The sequence below is a fragment of the Naegleria gruberi genome, assembly GCF_000004985.1.
Source record: "Naegleria gruberi genomic scaffold NAEGRscaffold_3, whole genome shotgun sequence".
Classification (NCBI taxonomy): domain Eukaryota; phylum Heterolobosea; class Eutetramitea; order Acrasida; family Naegleriidae; genus Naegleria; species Naegleria gruberi.
The window spans coordinates 597,619-618,306 of NW_003163324.1; the positions used below are offsets into that span (position 1 = coordinate 597,619).

At 33.9% G+C, this 20,688-nt stretch overlaps 10 protein-coding genes across 10 annotated transcripts; 2 read left to right on the forward strand and 8 right to left on the reverse strand.

The window, feature by feature from the left end:
* Positions 1 to 1,207: 1,207 nt before the first annotated feature.
* On the reverse strand, positions 1,208 to 3,759 carry NAEGRDRAFT_78066 (Poly(A)-binding protein binding protein; the record flags this gene model as incomplete). Its single annotated transcript, XM_002682471.1, has 1 exon — positions 1,208 to 3,759. The coding sequence occupies one exon, from the start codon at positions 3,757 to 3,759 to the stop codon at positions 1,246 to 1,248; it is 2,514 nt and encodes an 837-aa protein (XP_002682517.1). The 3' UTR covers positions 1,208 to 1,245.
* Positions 3,760 to 3,960: 201 nt separating this feature from the next.
* On the reverse strand, positions 3,961 to 4,599 carry NAEGRDRAFT_29885 (uncharacterized protein; the record flags this gene model as incomplete). The annotated part of the gene is made up of 1 exon (XM_002682472.1): positions 3,961 to 4,599. The coding sequence occupies one exon, from the start codon at positions 4,597 to 4,599 to the stop codon at positions 3,961 to 3,963; it is 639 nt and encodes a 212-aa protein (XP_002682518.1).
* Positions 4,600 to 5,278: 679 nt separating this feature from the next.
* On the reverse strand, positions 5,279 to 6,469 carry NAEGRDRAFT_56737 (uncharacterized protein). The gene is made up of 2 exons (XM_002682473.1): positions 6,173 to 6,469; positions 5,279 to 6,121 (listed from the first exon to the last, which is right to left on the reverse strand). The coding sequence occupies exons 1-2, from the start codon at positions 6,375 to 6,377 to the stop codon at positions 5,319 to 5,321; spliced, it is 1,008 nt and encodes a 335-aa protein (XP_002682519.1). The 5' UTR covers positions 6,378 to 6,469; the 3' UTR covers positions 5,279 to 5,318.
* Positions 6,470 to 6,576: 107 nt separating this feature from the next.
* NAEGRDRAFT_45758 (uncharacterized protein) lies at positions 6,577 to 7,512 on the reverse strand (the record flags this gene model as incomplete). The annotated part of the gene is made up of 1 exon (XM_002682474.1): positions 6,577 to 7,512. The coding sequence occupies one exon, from the start codon at positions 7,510 to 7,512 to the stop codon at positions 6,577 to 6,579; it is 936 nt and encodes a 311-aa protein (XP_002682520.1).
* A 91-nt stretch (positions 7,513 to 7,603) lies between these two features.
* Positions 7,604 to 8,746, forward strand: NAEGRDRAFT_30098 (uncharacterized protein; the record flags this gene model as incomplete). Its single annotated transcript, XM_002682261.1, has 2 exons — positions 7,604 to 8,117; positions 8,163 to 8,746. Coding segments are annotated over 2 exons (1,098 nt in total), but the record flags the coding sequence as incomplete, so codon positions are not given.
* Positions 8,747 to 8,804: 58 nt separating this feature from the next.
* NAEGRDRAFT_62393 (GCN5-related N-acetyltransferase) lies at positions 8,805 to 9,827 on the reverse strand (the record flags this gene model as incomplete). Its single annotated transcript, XM_002682475.1, has 1 exon — positions 8,805 to 9,827. The coding sequence occupies one exon, from the start codon at positions 9,825 to 9,827 to the stop codon at positions 8,805 to 8,807; it is 1,023 nt and encodes a 340-aa protein (XP_002682521.1).
* Positions 9,828 to 9,964: 137 nt separating this feature from the next.
* NAEGRDRAFT_78068 (DNA mismatch repair protein msh6) lies at positions 9,965 to 16,247 on the reverse strand (the record flags this gene model as incomplete). The annotated part of the gene is made up of 5 exons (XM_002682476.1): positions 9,965 to 11,985; positions 12,033 to 12,573; positions 12,618 to 13,240; positions 13,367 to 16,152; positions 16,196 to 16,247. The coding sequence occupies 5 exons, from the start codon at positions 16,245 to 16,247 to the stop codon at positions 9,991 to 9,993; spliced, it is 5,997 nt and encodes a 1,998-aa protein (XP_002682522.1). The 3' UTR covers positions 9,965 to 9,990.
* Positions 16,248 to 16,403: 156 nt separating this feature from the next.
* Positions 16,404 to 18,438, reverse strand: NAEGRDRAFT_62395 (uncharacterized protein; the record flags this gene model as incomplete). Its single annotated transcript, XM_002682477.1, has 2 exons — positions 16,404 to 18,397; positions 18,432 to 18,438. The coding sequence occupies 2 exons, from the start codon at positions 18,436 to 18,438 to the stop codon at positions 16,404 to 16,406; spliced, it is 2,001 nt and encodes a 666-aa protein (XP_002682523.1).
* A 405-nt stretch (positions 18,439 to 18,843) lies between these two features.
* NAEGRDRAFT_62396 (uncharacterized protein) lies at positions 18,844 to 19,722 on the forward strand (the record flags this gene model as incomplete). Its single annotated transcript, XM_002682262.1, has 1 exon — positions 18,844 to 19,722. The coding sequence occupies one exon, from the start codon at positions 18,844 to 18,846 to the stop codon at positions 19,720 to 19,722; it is 879 nt and encodes a 292-aa protein (XP_002682308.1).
* Positions 19,723 to 19,766: 44 nt separating this feature from the next.
* On the reverse strand, positions 19,767 to 20,411 carry NAEGRDRAFT_44250 (uncharacterized protein; the record flags this gene model as incomplete). Its single annotated transcript, XM_002682478.1, has 1 exon — positions 19,767 to 20,411. The coding sequence occupies one exon, from the start codon at positions 20,409 to 20,411 to the stop codon at positions 19,767 to 19,769; it is 645 nt and encodes a 214-aa protein (XP_002682524.1).
* Between the last annotated feature and the right edge of the window lie 277 nt (positions 20,412 to 20,688).

A 20,688-nucleotide genomic window follows, 5' to 3' on the forward strand; every position in this document is an offset into this window, starting at 1 on the left:
ATTGTTAAAACTCGAATTAATGAAAGAGTTTTTTCTGGATATAATCATTCAGTATTTATTGATGAGAATGGAAGAGCTTATGCAATTGGTAGTAATTTACAACATCAACTTGGAATTGGAGGTGCAAGTTTTGCTGTAAAACCAACCCTTATTAGAGAATTATCAGGCATGGTGATTGTAAATTGTGTTTTGGGATATTCGACAAATATTTTCGAGAACGACAGAGGAGAATTGTATGGAATTGGGTATAATATGAGTTATGAGATGGGTATTGATAATGATTTTCATTTCCATAGGATTGTTCCATTGGATGTTTTTAATACTCGTCGAAGTTTGTTTAAATTACCTTTTAAACAGGTTTTAATTGGACAGGATATGTTTCAAGAGGGTTCTTGGAGTGCATTCCTAACGAGAAATTCCAGAATTTTCATTGCTAATCATCGTGTATTTGATCCCAAATATGTTAAAAAGTGCTTTACCAAGAATAATGCACTTTACAAATTGAAAACTGAATTGTTTACAACTGACATTATTGAGAAAATAGCAGGAACCAAAAAGAGATTAATTATATTAACAAGTATGTTATTGATTTACAAGTATTTCTGAATCACAATTAATTCAAAAAGAAAAGGGGCATATTTTCAGACAGAGAGAAAAAGTATTTGCTCGACTAACACTACCGCTCAAGAAAGATGAAATAGTACAGGATGTATTTGATTCTGATTACTTTGAGCTGTACAGAACTTCCCTTAATAGATTTTATGGTGCTGGTTTTTCTTTTACTTCTGTCACAGACGTTACGAATGATAACTCTGTGGGGTTGATTAGTTTTGGTTTGCCTCCAGGTGTTAGCATTACAAACATTTATCTTGGCATAAAGACACTATTCCTAAATTGCACAGATAGTAATATGTATTCAATGGGATTTAATTCATGTGGTCAATCTGGTATTGGAGAAGTTTATCAATTGGTTAAATCTCCACACAAAGTATTGTTGGATCCATCAATATTGAAACCTGGTGAAATGTTTGCTGCCGCACCTGGTTTCCAGCATACCTTCTTTTACATAACAACTATTGATTCATCTAACACAATTATGCCAAACATTTACATGTCGTCTGAATATTTATTCAGAAGACACCTTTTGGATCTTGTTGATGCTGAGAATGGATATTCTGACATTGTGTTTAAATTATACCACTAAATTCAAAAAAAACAGTAAATTAATTTATTCTAAAGTAAAAATTATTGCTCTCTTGGAATTGGATTGACTGGTGGTGGGAAGTAGCCACTGTATGCGGTAACAACTGGAGTAGCGAAAGGTGGAGGAACCATCATTCCAGGTTGTGGATAATAATGATAAGGGAAAGGTTGCGGATTAGTTTGTGGATGAATAGCAGTTTGGGAATCAATATCAACAGATGTAATAGAAGTAGCATCTGCATCCTTAAAGCTCTTTCTTTGCTCAATTTCTTCATCATCCAACCAAGTAGGACCAACAGACTTTTCGAATTGATCTAGACTAACCTTGAAAAAGTGATTACGAATTTGAATATCTTCTATCTTTCCAGCCCAAGAAACTGTTCTGAAATTATTATTGTAAGATGGGTTTGTTGGAGGGAATTGAGGAGTATAGACAAATGGTGTACCAACTGCAGGTGGATATCCAACAATAGGAGGTGTAGGATAGAATCCAACTCCTACACCTGGAGGAACCATTTGTGGAGGTTGAGTGACTTGTGGCATTTGAGGGTTTGTTGGAGGTGTGGTTGTACTAGTTGGAGGTGTTGGTGTGGTAATCTTTGGAACGAATGCAGGAGTCTTTGGATTAAAAACGAAAGCTTTAGCATTAGGATTAAGTGTTGACTTTGGTTTTGGCTTTTCTTCTTCTTTTGGTTGTTCTTTCTTAGTTTCTGTGGCTGGCTTGGTTTCAGTTGTTGGTTTAGTGGCAGCAGAAGTGGTTGTTGATTCTGGAGCGTCCTTAATCTTGGAAGAGAGGAGAGAACTGAATTCCTTGAATGATGATGTTTCCTTTTCTCTATTTCTATTCAAGTCACTGGACTTCTTCTTGTATTCCATAAAATGTTCAACAACTTCTGGTGTTACCTTTGGTACGAAAGGATGTAAGTGCAATGACATAATACTTTCCTTGATTGGATTTGGAGTAGAAGGACTTGTTGCCTTAGGGAATCCAAGTGGAGAAGAAGGAAGAGTTGGACTCATAGTACCACTTCCCAATTTTGGACTAACAGTAACTGGTTTAGTGAGTTGAGCTCTAATGTTCTTATGTTCTTCAATCTTTTGTGGAAGTGGAGCTGATCCAATAGTAAATGAATTACTTCTACCAGGTCTAGTTGTATCTACTAACAAATTGGTAACATTCTTTGGTTTTGGGGTTTCAATTGGAATACTTTGAGATTTCTCAATGAGAGACTTTTCTGGAAGAACTACTTGACTCACAGAACGGCTTTTACCAATTGATCCCTTGATACCTTCAATAATAGGTGAGAGAGGCTTAATCTTGATAGGTTCCTTATCAAGAACAGCTTCTGCTTCTTGAGTTTGCTTTACAATTGGTTGAGAAGTAGGATGACCCTTTGGTTGCTTGTGTGGAGGTACATATTTTCCAGGAGTTGATGGTTGAGTAGCATTTGTTGCCAATGGTTGAGTAGTCTTTGGAATATTCTTCTTTGGTTGCTTTTTGAAAGCTGATGCACCCTTTGGATCACGAATAACAGAACTGTACAAGTCTTCTTCTGAAATATCAGTTTGTTCCAATAAACCTCTTTCTTCCAAAATGTGAATACTATTAAGAGATGGAGCACTCTTTTCAATTTCTTCAGCAATTCTACTAGCTTTAGCAGCATGAGTTTTGTAGAAATCAGAATTTCTGTCAAGATTTGTAGTATATAAATGTTCCTCATAAGTAGATTTAACACCAAACTTATTCAAGTTTTCAGAAAATTGATCCCATTGTCTTGGAGCATAAGTACCCTCTTCAAGTGAAATAAGTTCAGCTTCATTTTCTTCAGGTTGCCATTTAATTAATTCCTTTTCTGTTTGTTGTCTATTAGAAATTTCAGTATCAGTTTTGAATGATGTAAATGCCTTTTTAGCATTAAAGGTAATATTCTTAGCATAAATTTGTTGAACATCCTTTGATTTGAAGGTCATTGTTTCATGAATAGTTTGAGTACCACTTCCTCCAATTAATTTAGCAAGTGTCAAAACAAAAACAAAATCATCATTTAAGGAATCGGCTTTAGCAGTGTGGAAAATACCTTCATAAACTTCTCCAGAAACATTGACAATTTCAACTACATGTCCAACGAAATTCAAAAAGAGGAAGAACATTCTCTTTCTGTTGATTTCAGACTTGTGTTTGTATTGTTCATTGTTCTCACTATGAGTAGTATTGTGAGTATTCTTTACACGAGGTGGGTTTGTATTAACATTTGATCCGTTCTTATTTTGATGTTGATTTGGTTGTTGATTGTTGTTTGGGACTGATCCCTTATTGTTGTTATTAGCATTGTTTCTCTTTTGATTATTATCCATAGTATTATTACTAGAAGGAGAAGGCTTGGTCTTGTTACTCCAAGCAGAATTATTGTTGTTGTTGTTTGGTGTTTGTTGTTGTCCAGAGCTTTGATTCTTCTTCAGAGTTGTTGTTGATTGGCTGGAAGATGCTGGCGAAGCATTGCCAACAACACCAGAAGAACCAACAGCAGCGCCGCCGTTGTTTTGCTTGGACACCATTTTTTTAAACTTTAAATAATTTATTTTTAAATTTGTGATGCGTTATTTGGGATGAAGCATACAGATTTCAATTCCCGCCAAAATAAGTAATTAGGGAATGTGATTTCGGTGAGGATTCATTAATCTGGTGTTGGATATTCCTTTGCTTCTGAATTATGTCACATTGTAGATTGTGTTTAATTTGGTAATGGGGGAAATGTATTATTTTGAGGTGGAAACTGAAAGAGTTGAGGAACAATAAGGACAACTACCAAAGACTGTATCAAAGGATTGATGAGTGCCTGGAATTGATCTCAACCATTCAATGAGACACTCAGAATGGAATGGCATACCACACTTGACATTATCACAGACCTTATCTGGGATTTTCATGTTGAGACGATAAGAGTAGCAGACACCACAATTTTCAGAGAATTCATCTTGTTCTGTGGTTGGGTCGGTTGAAGGTTTTGGAAATTCGATATCCATAAGTGTTTCCAAATTCTCTCGTAATAGTTTGTTCATATTCCACTTGTTTCTATTGTTATTGAGGTTGAACTTTAGGGGTGAAATAATTGAATCAGATCCCAAAAGTTTGATATCTTTTGGTTTTTCTCTAGGTTTGAATGGATCAATAACTATTTGCATTGAGCAATGGTTACCAATGACAATACGTCTCATGGTGTGAGCTCGTGTTGGTTTCTCAGGTTCTAAAACTCGAACATTGGTATCAAAATCCTCAATAACATCAAAAAAGTCACTAATCTTCTCAATCATTTCCTTATATTTTTCATAAATGATTGAAAGTGTTAATTTAGATGACAACAAATCCTTCTGTTGAAAATCATTAGAAGTATCCATATCTTGTGAGCTATTTACAATATTTAACAAATCTTGATCAATTATTGATTGACATTCGGGTGGTATTTCTGCTGTTGTCATTTCCATATTTGAGGTTTTCACTTCCACAAAATGGTCTCGCCTCTTTTTATCTACAACTGACAAAGTTACCACTGACAAGTCCACCTTCAAATCAGCAACTTTATCCCATCCAATTTCATCTATTTGTTTCATAAATTGTTGATAGAAGTTTCCAGATATTTCACTCTTTACAGTTTCCTCTCGATTATTATTTACACCTTGAATTTGTTCTAATGAATTTTTCATTTCCATCAATATATTAGGAATTGGCTTTTTATCATGTTTTGCCATTCTATTCATTAAAATTTGTTGATAGGTTTGTCCTCCTACATTTGGTTTTTTAGAAAGTAATTCTTGTAGTGGTGGAGATCCTAGAATTTCCATTGTTTTTAAATCTGCACCTTCTTTTTTAAATTTAATTTGACAAGAAACCTCACAACAATTGTTCAAGTTGATAAATCCGTGATATTGTGTAAAATCACTATTCATCGGAACGAGTAGTGGAAGAAAATCAGGGAGGTTTTGTTGTTGAGACATTTTTTTGTAATGTTAAACTGGTTGTTGGCAAGTAATAAGTGGAAATACAATGAATAGAATGGCAAAACAATAGATGCTAATTGACAGTGGACTATTGTTTATATTGTGTTTGGAATATGTATTTATCCATTCATTTCTTCATCTTCATCAATAAAATCTTCGACAGCATCTTCCCATTCATCATCATTTTCATCAATAATGTCGTCTGGAATAACACCTCCTAATTTTTGCTTCATGTTATTCAAATCTTCTTGAATTTCCTTCAAAAACATGCCATCTTCTTTAACTTTCTTACCAATATTTAAGGCCTTTTCAAGATATTTAACAGCAATATCTGTTTGTCCTAAAGAATCAATACAAATACCCAATAAATACCACAAATCTACGACTTCATCAAATTGGTCCTTCAATTGTTCCAGTATAGTTTTAGCTTCTTGATGTAATTGTAATTCAATAAGATTTTTAGCAGTTGATAATTTGAAATCATATCCCATAACTAAATCAGAATATGTTGAATTTGTAGATTCCTTCAATCTATTTCCTTCATCAATAACTTTTTGAGCAACAATTTGCATAATACTCTTTCCTTCTTCTGGTTTACATTGACACATATTCAAGTGAGCAATTGTTTGTAAAAGATTAATATCCCAATTATTGAGTGGCACGTTATTATAAAATTCCTTGGCCATAGTAACACACTTTTCACATTCTTGTTCGGCATTTTCTTCAAAACACAAATCTGTCATGTACAATTCACAAAGTGAACACAATCCTTGTATGTATAATTGTTTAATTTCGTCGTTGCTATTATTTGTTCTGATAATTTCTTGAATGATTCCGAGTCCATTATTAAAGTATTGAGCACTTTCCTTTCCTCCAGAAATTTGACCCAAATACATGATGGAAGGATAATGGTGTGGATTAACTATTTATTCGGATCAACAAATAATTAATATTATATATAATAAAAACATACCATGAACAGCTTGTTTTAAAAAGTGTTGTGAATTGGTTGGGTCTCCCATTTCAAGATAAATTTCTCCCATCAAGAATAACAATTCAAAAAGCCTTGGTGATGTTGAGAATTTTCTAATTCCCTTATCCAATATGGTTCTACATTCTTCCAATTGGAATTTTTCCTTCATTTCCATCACATTTTCAATAATTGAATCAATAGTCATTGGTCCTGATTGCACAGATGATGAGGGTTGCGGAGTTGTTGTCTTTTTCTTCAGTGCGTTTGCTCTTCCGGCAGCACCAACGTTCTTTCTTCTGTGATTGTTTGGCATTTTTTTTAATCTTCAATTATTTTTACTTGCAAATCTTTTGAGAAGTTTATTTGTAAAATTGTTAAACAAAATTTATCAATTACACCTAAACTCAAATATTTTTCATAATATTATCCCGAATTGGTTTTGGAACTACGTTCATCATAGCTTCTTTAGTAATTACTACTTCATTGGCCTCAACAGTAGTTGGTACCGATAACGGCCATGATATTAAGCCTCGCACATAACCGTTTGTTTTTGTATGATTTTCAAGGCTCTTTTTCCAACCATTAAAACGTCCCTCCTCATTGTTGACACGTTTACCAAAAAAATTTTCCGGTTTTACAGAGTATCTTGCTTTGTCCATTGTGGATTTTGTAATCTTGCCTAATGATGAATATTTACAACTAATGAATATCAAAAATTGCTGGTATTGCACTATAATATCAGGTCCAGGACCGGTAGAGTCGTCTAAAGGAACAATTATTCTAAATTCGACCTCCCATTTGGTGGGATCAATTAAATCATCAACAGTGATATAGTTATCTGTTTGGGTTGGCTGTTCACTAAGAGTATTTAAGTAAAATAATTTCTTGTTAACCGTTAATGGACTCTTCTGTTCCAACTGCCCTAATATTGTTGCAGCACCTTGGCACTTATCAAGGTTCAACAACGGCAAGAGAGCCAAAAATGTTTTCAAATTTGGTGAATAGAGTAAAACATTAGCAATAACGACTTCCAACTGTTTACCTTTACTTCTTGGATCAGTCAATAATGACAACAGTATAGCTTCTCTGAAGTAGGGTTTGTCTGTTCCAAGATTTTGAAGTGCTTTTTTTACTTGTTCGCGTTTATCAGACACTTTTTGTTTACTTTTCTCATCTTCAGTTTCTGGGTTACTGGAAGAAGCTGTTGATTGTGGACTGGAAGTAATTTTCTGTTGTTGCTTGGTGGTTGGGCTTGTTGCGGTCTTTTTACTTGTTGTTTTAGAGGGAGGTTTATTCTTTGCTGTGTCTTTGGACATTTTTTTGTTGGAAAGTTCTGTCATCGAAGCAAACAACAACAAAAAATAAGGTTAATTACTCAGTTTACAACGAATTTGGCACCTCTGATGATTCCCATATGCAACTTTACAAGTTCCATCAATGATCGGAAGACCAAAAAATTCACCAAATGCTGTTTTTCAACCACAACATGAATTCAAGTGTCACATTGGAGAGGAGTTACATCAATTTCCATTTCGATATGATGAATTTAAACCCATTATTTCTTGTGGAATAGTTCAGGATTGGGACGAAATGATTATTTTATTGGAATATTGTTTGAAGAAGGTTCCCAAGTTTGATATGCAAGAGGGAAAATATACTAGGAGAGTTGTACTGAATGAACCATTGTTGAATCCCATAAAGAATAAGCAGAAATGGTTTGAAATCTTGTTTGAATATTTTGAATTTCATTCACTTGTTCCTCAAGTTCAACCATTGGCTGCACTTTATGCAAGTGGAAGGACAACTGGATTGGTGTTGGATGTTGGAGAGGATTGTACTCAGATATTACCAGTTTATGATGGATATGCATTATCGAATGTGATGAATAAGATGAGATCTTGGGGTGGTAGGGTGGGAGGAGGTGATTTGACAAAATTTGTGGCTAGTCAATTGAGTCAGGTTGGAATAAGAAATCATAAATGGGAAGGAGATTTGAAATATGAGTCAGGTTGGGAGTTTTCCAATTCTGGAAGAGAAATTAGTAAGAAAATCAAAGAGAGATTGGCCTATGTTGCTCCTAATTATTGGAAAGAAGTGGAATTAAATGCAGAGAGTTCTCAATTGAGTAGAACTTTTGAGCTACCAGATAAGACCACCATAACCATTGATGATCTAAGGTTCAAGTGTGGAGAGGTTTTATTTAGACCATCAGAGTTTCTGGGAGTGGACTATGTTGATGGTGGTATAGATGATCTACTCATCAATACTCTATTGAAATCACCAATTGATTGTAGAAATGATTTTTCAAACAATATTGTATTATGTGGAGGAACAGCACTAATGCCCGGCTTTAAAGAGAGATTGGAGTTGGAAGTTCAAAGCAGAATACTTCCTCCTCATTTACCTACGCCAAAAGTCAATGTAATTCAACAAGTGGAAAGTAGCTATTTATCTTGGATTGGTGGAGCTATCATAGGGTCGTTAGGACTTACTACTCATTATATATTCTCAAGAGAAGGTTATATGGAAAGTGGTGTGGATATTAATAGGCCTTATTCTTTGAATCTCAGCTAAATATGTCGAAACACTTTTATTTTCAATCTCTTTGAGGTTTATCATTAGTTTTTCTTTTTTATTCATGATAGTTCAAAGCACACTCTGCCAATTCTCTTTCTGGTTTGAATCCACTTCTCACATAGACGCCATTTGAAGTTGGATTTGTGGCATCAGCAAAGAGGAAAATCTTATCAAACATTAATTCTCCACTCAAAGAATCCTTCTTTTCGAATAAATGTTTGGAAATGGATTGAATCATGAAGGAAGCAATACCTTTTCCTCTATATTCTTCCTCAGTCCAAACGTAGGAATATCTGCAAGCTTTTGGAATTGGTGTTGCAATAGTGGTGGCCAAAACTTTTGAGTCTCCTTTGCGAGTAATGTAAAAACTGTACTCTGATTGTGAAGGTTTCATGAGAATATTTTCCAAAATGAATTCTTCACTGAGTTGATCTCTGTTTGGAAAACAATATTTCCAGAATTTTTGGATCATTCCAGTGTAAATCTTAACTAGTTCACTATTGGAAGTGTCCAAAATTTTGACTTCATATTCTGTCTCTGTTTTTGGAAGTACTAAATTGTCTCGTGAGAGTGCATATGAAATCATTCTATCGGTGACTTGGTATGTTGGAGCTTTGCTTGAATCTTTGAATAAATTCACATATTCCTTACATAATACCAAGCATTCTTCCTCATCAGATAAAACTCCTGTCAACTTTCTTCCAAGTTTTCTAATAATTCCCTCAAGATCATCAAAAGACAAATCTTTACTAGAATTTTCAATTCTAAGAGATGTAAAATCTTGTGTAAATAGAATGTTAGTGAGTCCCTTCAAAATAGCATGTCTCAACTCTGTACTTTGTTCAGTAATGATTTGAAAACTCAGAGTCATAAAGTGTGGTGGGGTCCAAATTGCAACCATTTGAATATTAGTATTACTATCCTTCACAATCATGAGCAATCTCTCATGAAGAGGATATCTGCTCGGAGAATCCATCATGGATTTTGAAATGCCAAGTTGCAAGTTATTTTCTGATGGATAGCGAGTGAGATAGGCACTTGCAGAGAGGAAGAATTGTGTCGTATCAGTGAAAAACATTACGGTGAGATCGGAGCCAGTTGATTTTTATGGCTTGCTAATCAGATTTGCAGTATGTTAAAAAGATTTACACAGCCTCAATTCTGATTTTACAGTGAAAATAATTTAACTCAGGACTTGGAAGAAAAAACCTTCTTACAATAAATAGATATGTTATTTACAATTAATTATGCTCGAGTAGGTTTGCAAAGTCAGAGTAGGATGATAGAATCTTTTGTTGATATTCTGCGAGTATTCCAACAATCATTTCCTTTTCGCTTTCATCCATTTCATTTCTTTCAGAAATATCAAGTGCTGTTGCAACAAGGTTTTCATAATATTCCATTTGCTCAGGTTTGAGATTATCATATGTAATTGGTCTATGGACTCTCATTATTTTTTCAAATTCTTCAGCTACAACAGAAGCCCTATCTACAATACTTTGTGGAACACCTGCTTTCTTGGCAACTTGAATACCATAACTCTTTTCGCAAACACCTCTTGCAAATTGGTAAAGGAAAATAACATCAGTAATTCTTCCTGTTTCGTCCTTTTCAACTTCGCATTCCATTTGATAAAAGTCAATACTTGGATGATGCTTCAACTCTTCAGTGAGCTCATAATAGTGAGTGCTAAACATACACAAACATCCAACAACATCAGCCATGTACTGAGCAACAGAATTAGCAATTGCATAACCATCGTGTGTAGATGTACCTCTTCCCAATTCATCTAGAATGACAAGAGAACGAGAAGTTGCATTTCTAACAATATTGGAAGTTTCCAATAATTCAACCATAAATGTTGATTCACCAGCAAGAATTCTGTCATTAGCACCAATTCTTGTGAATATTCTATCAATAAGAGTCAATTCACAAGCCTCTGCTGGAACAAAGCAACCAATTTGTGCCATAATAACAGCAATACATGATGATCTGAGAATTGTTGATTTACCACCCATATTTGGTCCAGTAACCAGCAAAGTGGTTGCATCGTCAGCCCCCATAAAAATGTCATTAGGAATAAATCCACTGGTTGTTCTAACAGTTGGGTGTCTCATCTTAGTTACTTTTAGTACTGGTTTGTTTTTAAAAGGAAGAATCACTGGTCTACAATAGCCCTCTTGACTACTTGTTGTATAAAGAGAGAGGAGACAATCTAATTCTGAAATTGATCTCATAATAGTCTTCCAATATTGGTCGTATGTTGAAAATTCATTGAGGATTTCTCTGTACTGGTTCTCTCTAATATCATCCATCTTTGTTTGACGGAGTTTGCTTTCTGTTAATTTCTTATCAAGGAATGGATGGCTCCATTTACGAGTTTTTTGGTTCTTCTTTTCACTCTTGAATCCATCCGGCATATTATCAAGTTCAACCTTTACCTCAGTTTCAATCGTCCATTGTTTAACTATTTTAGTATTTCCTTTATCAATTTTCATTTTGGCAGAGGGAACCTCTTCTTTAACTTTTGCAATAAAATCCTGAACTTCCTTGTCAATCTCTGCAACCTCTTCTAAATACTTTTCATATTCTGGACCCAAAGAACCATCTATACGTTCTACAATACCCTCCGACAAGGCCTTTTGCTGATCAATTTGGTTTTCAAAAGTACTTAAAACATTATCAATTTCATCAAGGTTATCAATATTAATTACTCTTTTCAAAATGCTAGAATTCACAGATTCTGCATACTTTTGCAATCCTTGAACAATGATTACTCCAGCTCTCAAACTCTCTAATGCGTGTAAATATGGTTTTACCCTTCTTTTGCTTGTACTGGTATCAAAAGCAATTTCTTTTTGTACCTTTCTGGATTCTCTATACAAACAATGAAGACATCTTTCCAGATCCTTTATATTTGAGAGTTGATCTCTAATAGATTGAGGTTCTTCTATTATAGACATTATATCCTCAATAGCATCATATCTATCATTAATTTCTTCAGAATTCTTCAAAGGTCTTGTTAACCAATTTTCCAACATTCTTCTTCCCATAGCTGTGACTGTATTGTCAACCAAACTCAATAAAGTACCTTCCTTTGTTCCAGTATTAGAATTTACTTTGACATCCAAATTAGTGAGAGTTTGTCCATCTAGAATCAAATGACCTGTATCCATTTTCCCGTCATATAATGAAAATTTGATCGTTTTAGATAAAAGTACATCTTCTTTTCTCAACTAGTTTGAAATATTCTCAATAAATATTGAAAAGTGGTGTTACTTACGTATTTCAAGTAAAATAAGGCCGCACCAAAACTAGACATAACAAGGTCATTATCCAAGAATTGTTTAACAATTGCATCCTCTGAAATATGAGGCAGATCTTCAAGAAAATATTTTGTTACATCTGCTGTTGGAAAACCAGTGAATTCTTTTTGAGCAAGCTCATTACAAGTCTTCTTTTCTCTAATCACAACCCTTTTGTTATCAATATTCTTTTTAGTTTGAACAGAAGTTTGCCCCTTTTCAATAATTATTTCGCTTGGGTTGATGGTGTGAATGAGTGTATTGAATTGATTTCTGTGAGTGTCATCTTCAATGAATCCAATATAGAAAGCATCCATAGAAATGTCCAAGAATGTAATACCGTATCTAGCATGCATAATGTCCTCCTTTACACATAGCAAGTACTGATTACCGTTGTCTGATATGAAATCCAAATCGGTAATAGTAGCAATAGTGGTAATGTCACAAATTTCTCTTCCAACACAACTGGATGCAGTCTTCTTTTCCTTTTTTCTTTCGTTTCTTTCTTCAACTGTTTCTCTTTAAATTTGATTATTTTCATTGAGATCATAAAATATACTTACGTTTGTTCAACACGCAAGCAATCATATCCTAAACTGATAAACTTTTTAGCATAATTCAGAAAGGAACTTTCTGGTACACCAGCCATTCTCATGTTAATTCTTTCAGTTATCTTTAAATCAAACTCCTTCTTTGCTATATCAGCATCTTCCTCATACAATTCATAGAATTTTCCCTTTTTGAAAAACACAAGTTTGTCCATATGGTTTTTCTTTGTTGCCCAGTACTGTTGTTCCATTGGTGTTAAATTACTCATATCACCAGTTGAAATGTACAAAGTTGACTTGTCAAAATCAGGATCACTTTCTGGCCTTCTCTTATCATCTAATCTATTGGTAAGAAATGGAAATCTATCCTTTTCTTTTTCTTTCTTCTTTTTAATACCAGTAAATTTTGAAGTTCTAATAGTATTTTCCTCCAATTCTTCCTCATCATCGGATTCTTTCTTTTTCTTCTTTTTTGCTGTAGTCTTTTTTGCTGGTTGCTTTTTCTTTGGTTTTTCCTCTTCTTCATCAATGAATTCAAAGTCTTCATCCTCATCGGATGATTCATCCTTTTTTCTCTTCTTGCTACCACCAACCGACGATGGTACAGAAGGAGATGCGCTCGATGAAGCACCCTTCTTCTTTGTGAATGAATAAATGTTTTGTTGGACAGGCATTTCGATATATTTTTTTTTGATGATTTATTTGATTCCACCAAATGCTAGCACTCAAATGGGCGGGAGATTTTATGCACTGGTTTGGTTAACTTGTTGCTTGCTTTGCTTTGCCTTTTTCTTGAGACAACGAGTATTGGATCGTTCTGCCATCAATGAAATGAGAGAGTACATGTGTTTGACCTTTTGTTTGTTGAATTTTTCTTTTTGAGCTTCAATGTAGGCCATCTTGTCCTCAATCTTATTTTCCTCTTTGGATATCACTTCTGTACCATCCTTTGCGAGGGATTTCAAGTGAGAGATTACTTCATCAATAGATTGAGAAAATGAAATCTTTTCCTTTCCAGAATATTTTTGATGAAGTGGTGAATCTTCCAAATTAATGTACTTTTTCCTCTTCTTATTCTTCACTTGAATGGACAAGTCGAATGTAATGCATGACGGATCAACAATGATGGTCAATGGTTTCTTCTCATCAAGTGTGAGATTGAGTGATTTAAAGTAGGTTGGGAATAAATTGCTATAGTGATCCTTAACTAGATTCAATTTTTCAACATAGGTGACATTCTCAGTGTTGGCATTAATGATATTTACATCGAGAACCAACTCTCTATCGAATGTTTCATTCAATTGTTTTACCCAACAATTCACATTATCAAATTGTGATTCGTTTTCTGTAGAGTTGTCCTTTACAATAACCATACACAATCTTGGTCTCTTTTGAGGTACTGTATAGCCAACTGGTGGTACGTTTTGAGGCTTTTGAGATTTCAATCCAGAAAATGATATGCCACGAGCGTGAGTCATCTTCCACTTTAAAAATTCCTTCAAAAGTGAAAGATCCTGTACAAAGTCATCCATACTAATACCATGAGATTCCAAAAATTCAGTCATTAATGCCATATTGAATAACTTGTAGTTTACAGCAGGAATGAAAATTCCAACTGGCTCATTCATATCCTTGAGAGCCTTACGGATAAATGAAGCTTCTCTTTCAGTCCTGTCGAAAAACTCGATTCTTGCATCATTTTCATATACAGAACTTGTTGCATCATAACCAGCAAAGTATTTCGTATCGACAGTAACATTTGGTGAAATGGTATGGAATGCTCTGTCTAACATTTTCAATGTTTCAGTCTCGATAAAGTGATGCAACACTCTTGGAAGATAGGCATCGACTGATCTGGAAATTGTGACATAGGCCGGTAATTTTTCTTGAGCGACAATGATTCTTTCAAGCTTGTTCATTTCATCTACGATTTGATCCTTTGTCAAGTACTTGGAAGGTAAACCACTTGGACAAACTCCAAACATTTGATTGACATTACAATACTTTTCAACTGTTGGGAATCTATAATTCATTTGTAATAAAGATAAATGGAAATAATTAATACTCTCCAAAAACAAGACAATAAACTTGGATAACTCATAGAGATGTTGTAAAGCAAACAGCTTTCCCTCGCACCACATATTTAACAATTCCTTTGTAAATACTGACTCTTCATCGAATCTTATTGACTGAACAGGTTGTTTTGTGAACATGGCATTCTCATCAAACAAGACTCCTTTGAAAAACATTTCATGCAAGAAGTCTGACATTCTCTTTCTGTTAAACTTTTTGATTTCCTCTGTATTGTTCATATGCTTGGTTTCTGGCAATACATTCTTACCATAGCACAAAATCTTATCTTCCTCTACCATTTCTGCAAATACTTTGAACAGGGGAGCGTATTGTTTTCTTGGAACCATGTTAAAAAGCATTTCATCATCTGTTGAAAAGTAGTCCAAATCAATGTCAAGCAAATAAGATGTAGAGTTGAAAAATTGAGCATTCTTGTTGATTTCTCCAGTTGTTCTATTGAATAGAGATTTCATTCTAAATACATCCCATTGAATTGGAATAGTTTCCTTCTCTGGTTGATTGAATTCTTCATAGGGAGAGCATACACCTGCTTTAGCAATTTGTGAAATATTGCCCAATCTCTTTGTTACAGTTTTTTTGCCATTTCTATTGATTTTTCTTGTCCATTTGTACCCATCTGATTTTCTATAACACAAGTAGGTAGTTTCTGGGTCAACTGTGTCTGTTTGTCTAATATCTTCAATAGATTGAGATCCCTTCAAAACTGCTGACTTTCTCACTCCCAACTCGGCATTGAAACGACCTTGTCCAAAATTGTATCCACCTCCCTCAAAGTCACTTTGAAGCCATACTACCTTTGGACTAACCAATCCCAAATATTGTCCAACAGGAATGAAATCTCCAATAGATGTAGCTTCCAATAATTCACTCAAATGTGTATCATTAAAGACATGTCTAAATTTGGTTTGATTCTTTGAATTAACATATTGCACTCTTTCATAATTTGAAGGATTTTCAATAATATCTCTAAATTTCTTAAAATTGAAATAATGTTGTGGAATTTGAGCATCAGAGTGAGAATCAATATGAAGCAAAGGTAATCCTTGATATTGTAAATTATATTCATTAGAATTTGCCTTCTCACCATCATATTTAATTCTAGGAATGAGACCCAACTTGTGAGCTCTCACCCAGAAAAACAATGCATAATTGTGCTCATCAAAAATTCCAATATGAACCCTATTCTTCTTTTTCTTGTCCTTTCCAATAGTTTCGTTCAATTTCTTTGCATAATTCAAATAGGCAGGAGTTGAAGTGATTGGAGCTGGAAATTTACTCTTTGCTCCGAGAGTTGGATAGAAACGAGCACTTCCATGTCCAAGAGAAAAGAGTTTACTCAGTATTGTACTACTACCACCATCAGGAGAAAACAGATTCGCCTTGTAGAGAAGTGCAATGGAAAGGATTAGGATAAGGAAGGAAACAATGAGAAGGGTCTTGCTGAGTGAAGATGATTCTGTGAAATGTTAATGGGAATGTGTGATTTATTTTGTACGAACCTGATGGTTTAGTGGCAGGTGAAGAAGATTCCTGCTTTTTCTTTTTTGCCATTTTTTTTGATTTTAATCAATTATTATTTTGGCTGACATCACATTAGACATTCGACATTTAAGTATTATCCAAAAATAATTGTTAAACTATTGCACTTATCTTAAAAACAATGTTAGTCATCGCTAAAAGAAAAAATTGGAAATATAATGGATACTACTATATTTCTCCAAAAATATTTCCATCATCTGTGTCGGTTACTGGAGTTCTGTATTTTTCTTTTTGCTTGAAAAACTCAACTGATGTTCTACACTCGATTGGGTACAAACTCTTTACAAATGTAATGCATTCCTCTACTGTCCATCTTTCAACATTGTTTTTTTTTGTCATGTTCAATATTAATTCTTTCATAAACATATTGAACTGCTTTCTATGGGTTTCTTCCATATCGTTTTTAATATCTGTTCTTAAAGACTCATTGATTATTTCACTAATAGAACGACCTAATGAAAACAAATCACTTTTAGGAGAAACACTGCCATGTTTTCTCTTTTCTGGTGAATCATAAGAAGGAGATCCAGAAGTTGAAGTGATTACATTCTGGTCAAAATCCTTACAGACATCTCCATCACAGCTAGCATATTCAATTGACAAGCCATAATCAATTATAAAATAATGGTTGTCATACTTTACAATATTTTGTGGTTTTAAATCGTTGTGAATTATTCGACTATTTTTGAGAAAATACAGTTGCACCAATAAGTCTATAGTCAAACTAATAATCTCTTCCGGATCTGATATAGTCTCAACCTTTTCACCCTCCAACAAGATAATTTCTCCTGAACTTGCACGAGTGATGAACAATGTTAGGAACTTAAGATTACCTATTAATGAATCACTACTATTCGGCTCAACTTGTTTACAAAAAGCCTTCCAACTGTTATTAGATTTTGGATTAATGATATCACATTTCCACAAAGATTTTGTTGTTTGGCAAAGTTTCTCTGGTGCTTTTTCACGTAATTTGATAATCAGTCCTCCAACAACTAAGGATGTTTGAGGCTTCTTCTTTTCTGTTTGGGGCTCTTTTATGGAAGGTTTTGAGTGCTTTAAATACGTTTCTACTATATCTGAGTCAGGAATAGAAAAGGAGTTCAAAATTATATGTATCAATTGTGCACGTTCTTTTACCTCAGTATGTTGGAAATTTCCAAGTGTATACATTTTGTAAGATATAGATAGATCATCCTTAATATTTGCATGCATACAATACAAATTTGTTTGTATGTTGTCAGTAGTCATGCCAAGAATAAATAATTTGTCGTGTATGTTTGATTCCAGATCCTTTTTAACAAGATGTCTAATGTTCTTTGAAAGTGCCAATCTCATCACAAATACCACTCTTAAAAAATCTGGATGATTAAAATGGCTAAACGAATGCTCATGTTTGTCTTCTCTAATAATTTTGGTAATGTACCTATCATTGTACTTTTGGGCCAAAATGGCATCAACTTGAAGTTCTTTCATTGAATCCTTAATTTTTTGTGACAACATTTTCTTATTTAACATGTTTGGTATCTGTTTGTTGCTATTGACAAATATCTTGTTTTTGGAAAGGAGAGCCAATTCAAACAGTGAACTGAAGTGTGTTGTGGTGAGCTGCAATTCTGTAGCACAACCTAAAATGTTCAACTTTGGTGGAATAAGAGATCTAAGGATTGAAGAATAGCAATCATCACGGAGATTATAATGTTCGATAACAGCTTGAAGATTTTGAATTGAAGGATCTTGAGCATATTTCATCAAACAACTTGTATCATCCTTGCAATTAAAAATAGGGCAAGTTTCTTTCGAATATTCAATACTCAAAGTCAACAATAACCTTCTCAAGGAAGTCATATCAGTGCACCCTTCGATATCTGGTATTGCCACCAATTGTTCTTTCAACTTTTCATCTATTTCGTCGTTGGTTGTGACAAATGGTAATTCTTTCTTTAAATATTGCTCTATTTGTTCCAAAAATTCAAAGCCTTGATTGATGGTATCTTGAAGCTTCTTTTTCTTGGCCTTTGGTTGTTGTTTAGATGGTGATGTTCGACTTCTTGTTTTGCTTCTTGCAGCTTTGGAGTAAGGAACAGACAATCCAACATCATCGCCCTCTTCACATTCTTCTCCCGAAGAAGAAGAGGCTTCTTGTGTAAAATAACCAGCCTCTTGTTAAGTAAGCAACAAACATGGTTAACATACCTTCCATTTTTTCTATCTAATCTCACAATAAGCTTAATGAGGCAAAAAGCTCTATGGTATTAATATGGATGAGAACTATTCCCTGACCCTGGAATAAAAGATACACCTAATTATTGAATTCTTGTACAAATTGAAAGAACATAATTTAGCACAAAACATTAAAACGTTGTTAATTGCATTAGACATGAAGCCATCCACGTTTGATGAAAAGTGTGAAAAAAGAGAAGTGCACATCACATATTAGACATTTGACATTACTTTAGTATTTTCTAAAACTCTATTGATATATTGTTCGATTTTCAAATTCTGTGTTAAAATTGTATTAAAACGTATTTCAACGTGATTTTTTGGTAATTAAGGTATGAATATTACAAAAAGAAGTGCAAAATCAAAAAAGAATAATTTTAAAAAAATGTCTAAACTAACTTCCCTCTCCAATGATTCTCTGATGGATATTTTATTATTCTGCAAAAATGATTTAAAAACTGTGATGAGTTTGGCACTAACATGTTCCGATTGTTATCGTACTGTAACAGAGAGTTTCGATCGGTTTTGGATTGTTATTTTGAATGAGATGGCTGAACGGAATCCTACTGGTTTTAAGTCAAAGACTCTTTCTATTGTGAATCATCCATTGATTTCAAAGAGGAGTATTAAATTATTGACCATTGTTAAATCACAAATAAGATTTGAGAGGAAACGAAAAATTCTGAAAGATTATAATGGGTTGGAAATGTTGGCAAAATATAGATATTTTGAAAATTTACAAATTCATGATCCATATGTTAACAAATTGATTTCAAAAGAGAGAAAGGAATCATTGAGATACTCTGCTGAAAATATACTCAGAGAGGTGTTTGAAGATTCACATATTGCATTAATTGATTGTTGGTTAACAAAAGTACACTCATTTGAAGTTAAAGATCTAATCGATGCTTTATTTAGAAAATCAGGAGCTCATCTTGAATTGAATGTTAAGAATAGAACCCAATCATCTTCAATCTATGACTTTTGGAAAACCCAGGATCCTTCCTACCAAGACAATCTATTTCACTGGTACAAGGTAGCATCTCTCTCAACAGTTGATAGTACTCTCCTATTTCTCAAGTTCTTTTTTCTTGAACTACCAAATAATTTAGTTTATGGCCAAAGAGTTAGTGAAACTGGATACGAACAGGAAAAGAGAAATACTGGCGCATTCAAGAAACAATTAGATAATTTGACTGTTTACGCACATCGTGTATTGATGGAAGCCATTCAGATTTTCAAAAAGGAACTTTACGATGAGTGAATTTTGAAAAGTTTACAAAAAATATTTTTAATTTACAAATTTATTTAACGCAATTGAGCAACTTCTTGCCATGCAGGTCTAGAACTAATCTTTTCCCACCAAGTTTTAACATGTGGACGTTCCAATAGCAAATGACCAAAATTAACTTGAGGCAAGAACAAGAGACTTCCATAAGGAAGATGGAACAAATCAGCAAGAGTAAATTGATTTCCACCAATATATTCTTGTTTGCTCAAAATCTTTTCATAAACATCCAAATATTGAGCTAATTTTTCACTTGCAACCTTAACTCTTGCTTCATCGGCTTCACCTAAACCCTTCAAGGCCTTGAAAAATTTTTCAAATATAATACCAGAAGCATTTGGATCCCAATAGGATGTTTCAATAGAAGCACCTTGTTCGAACAAACCCAATTCTTCAGGATTGGTTGGAATGAGTTGATTTCCACTGGTCTTGTACTTGTTTTCCAAATATCTACAGATAGCACGTGATTCATAAATAGTGAATTCACCATCTTCAAGAACTGGAATCACTCCGAAAGGTTGTTTTTCAATGTAAGGAGCTTGCTTATGTTCTCCAGAAGCCAAATTAACAACAATCAATTCGTAGTCCAATTGTTTTTCCTTCAATGTTGCCAAAACACGCTTAGTGCAAGTTGCTGCAGCAAGTCCATAAACTTTAATAGCCATTGTTATGATGTTTGTTTTTATGTGTTTTAGAGTAATGTGTTTTTGTTTTGATTGTTATTTGTACTATCATCATGAGTTGAAATATTGTTCTTTGAGCGTGCGTATTATTTTCTTGAAGGAAGAAATGCAAGTTTAGGACGTATGTTTTAAATGTGGACTAGAGCGGCCTATTCAAGAGATAAATGACAGATAGTTCGTAAGGAGGATCTTTGTAATAATTATAAATTTTATTCATTAATTTAAATCATTGAGATGGTAGTAACATGATAAGGTAAAA

Coding starts and splice junctions, on each gene's coding strand:
- NAEGRDRAFT_56737 (XM_002682473.1), bottom strand. CDS start 6,377: ATGACTATTGATTCAATTATTGAAAATGTGATGGAAATGAAGGAAAAA. Junction 6,122..6,172: donor TTTAAAACAAGCTGTTCATG/GTATGTTTTTAT, acceptor CCGAATAAATAG/TTAATCCACACCATTATCCT.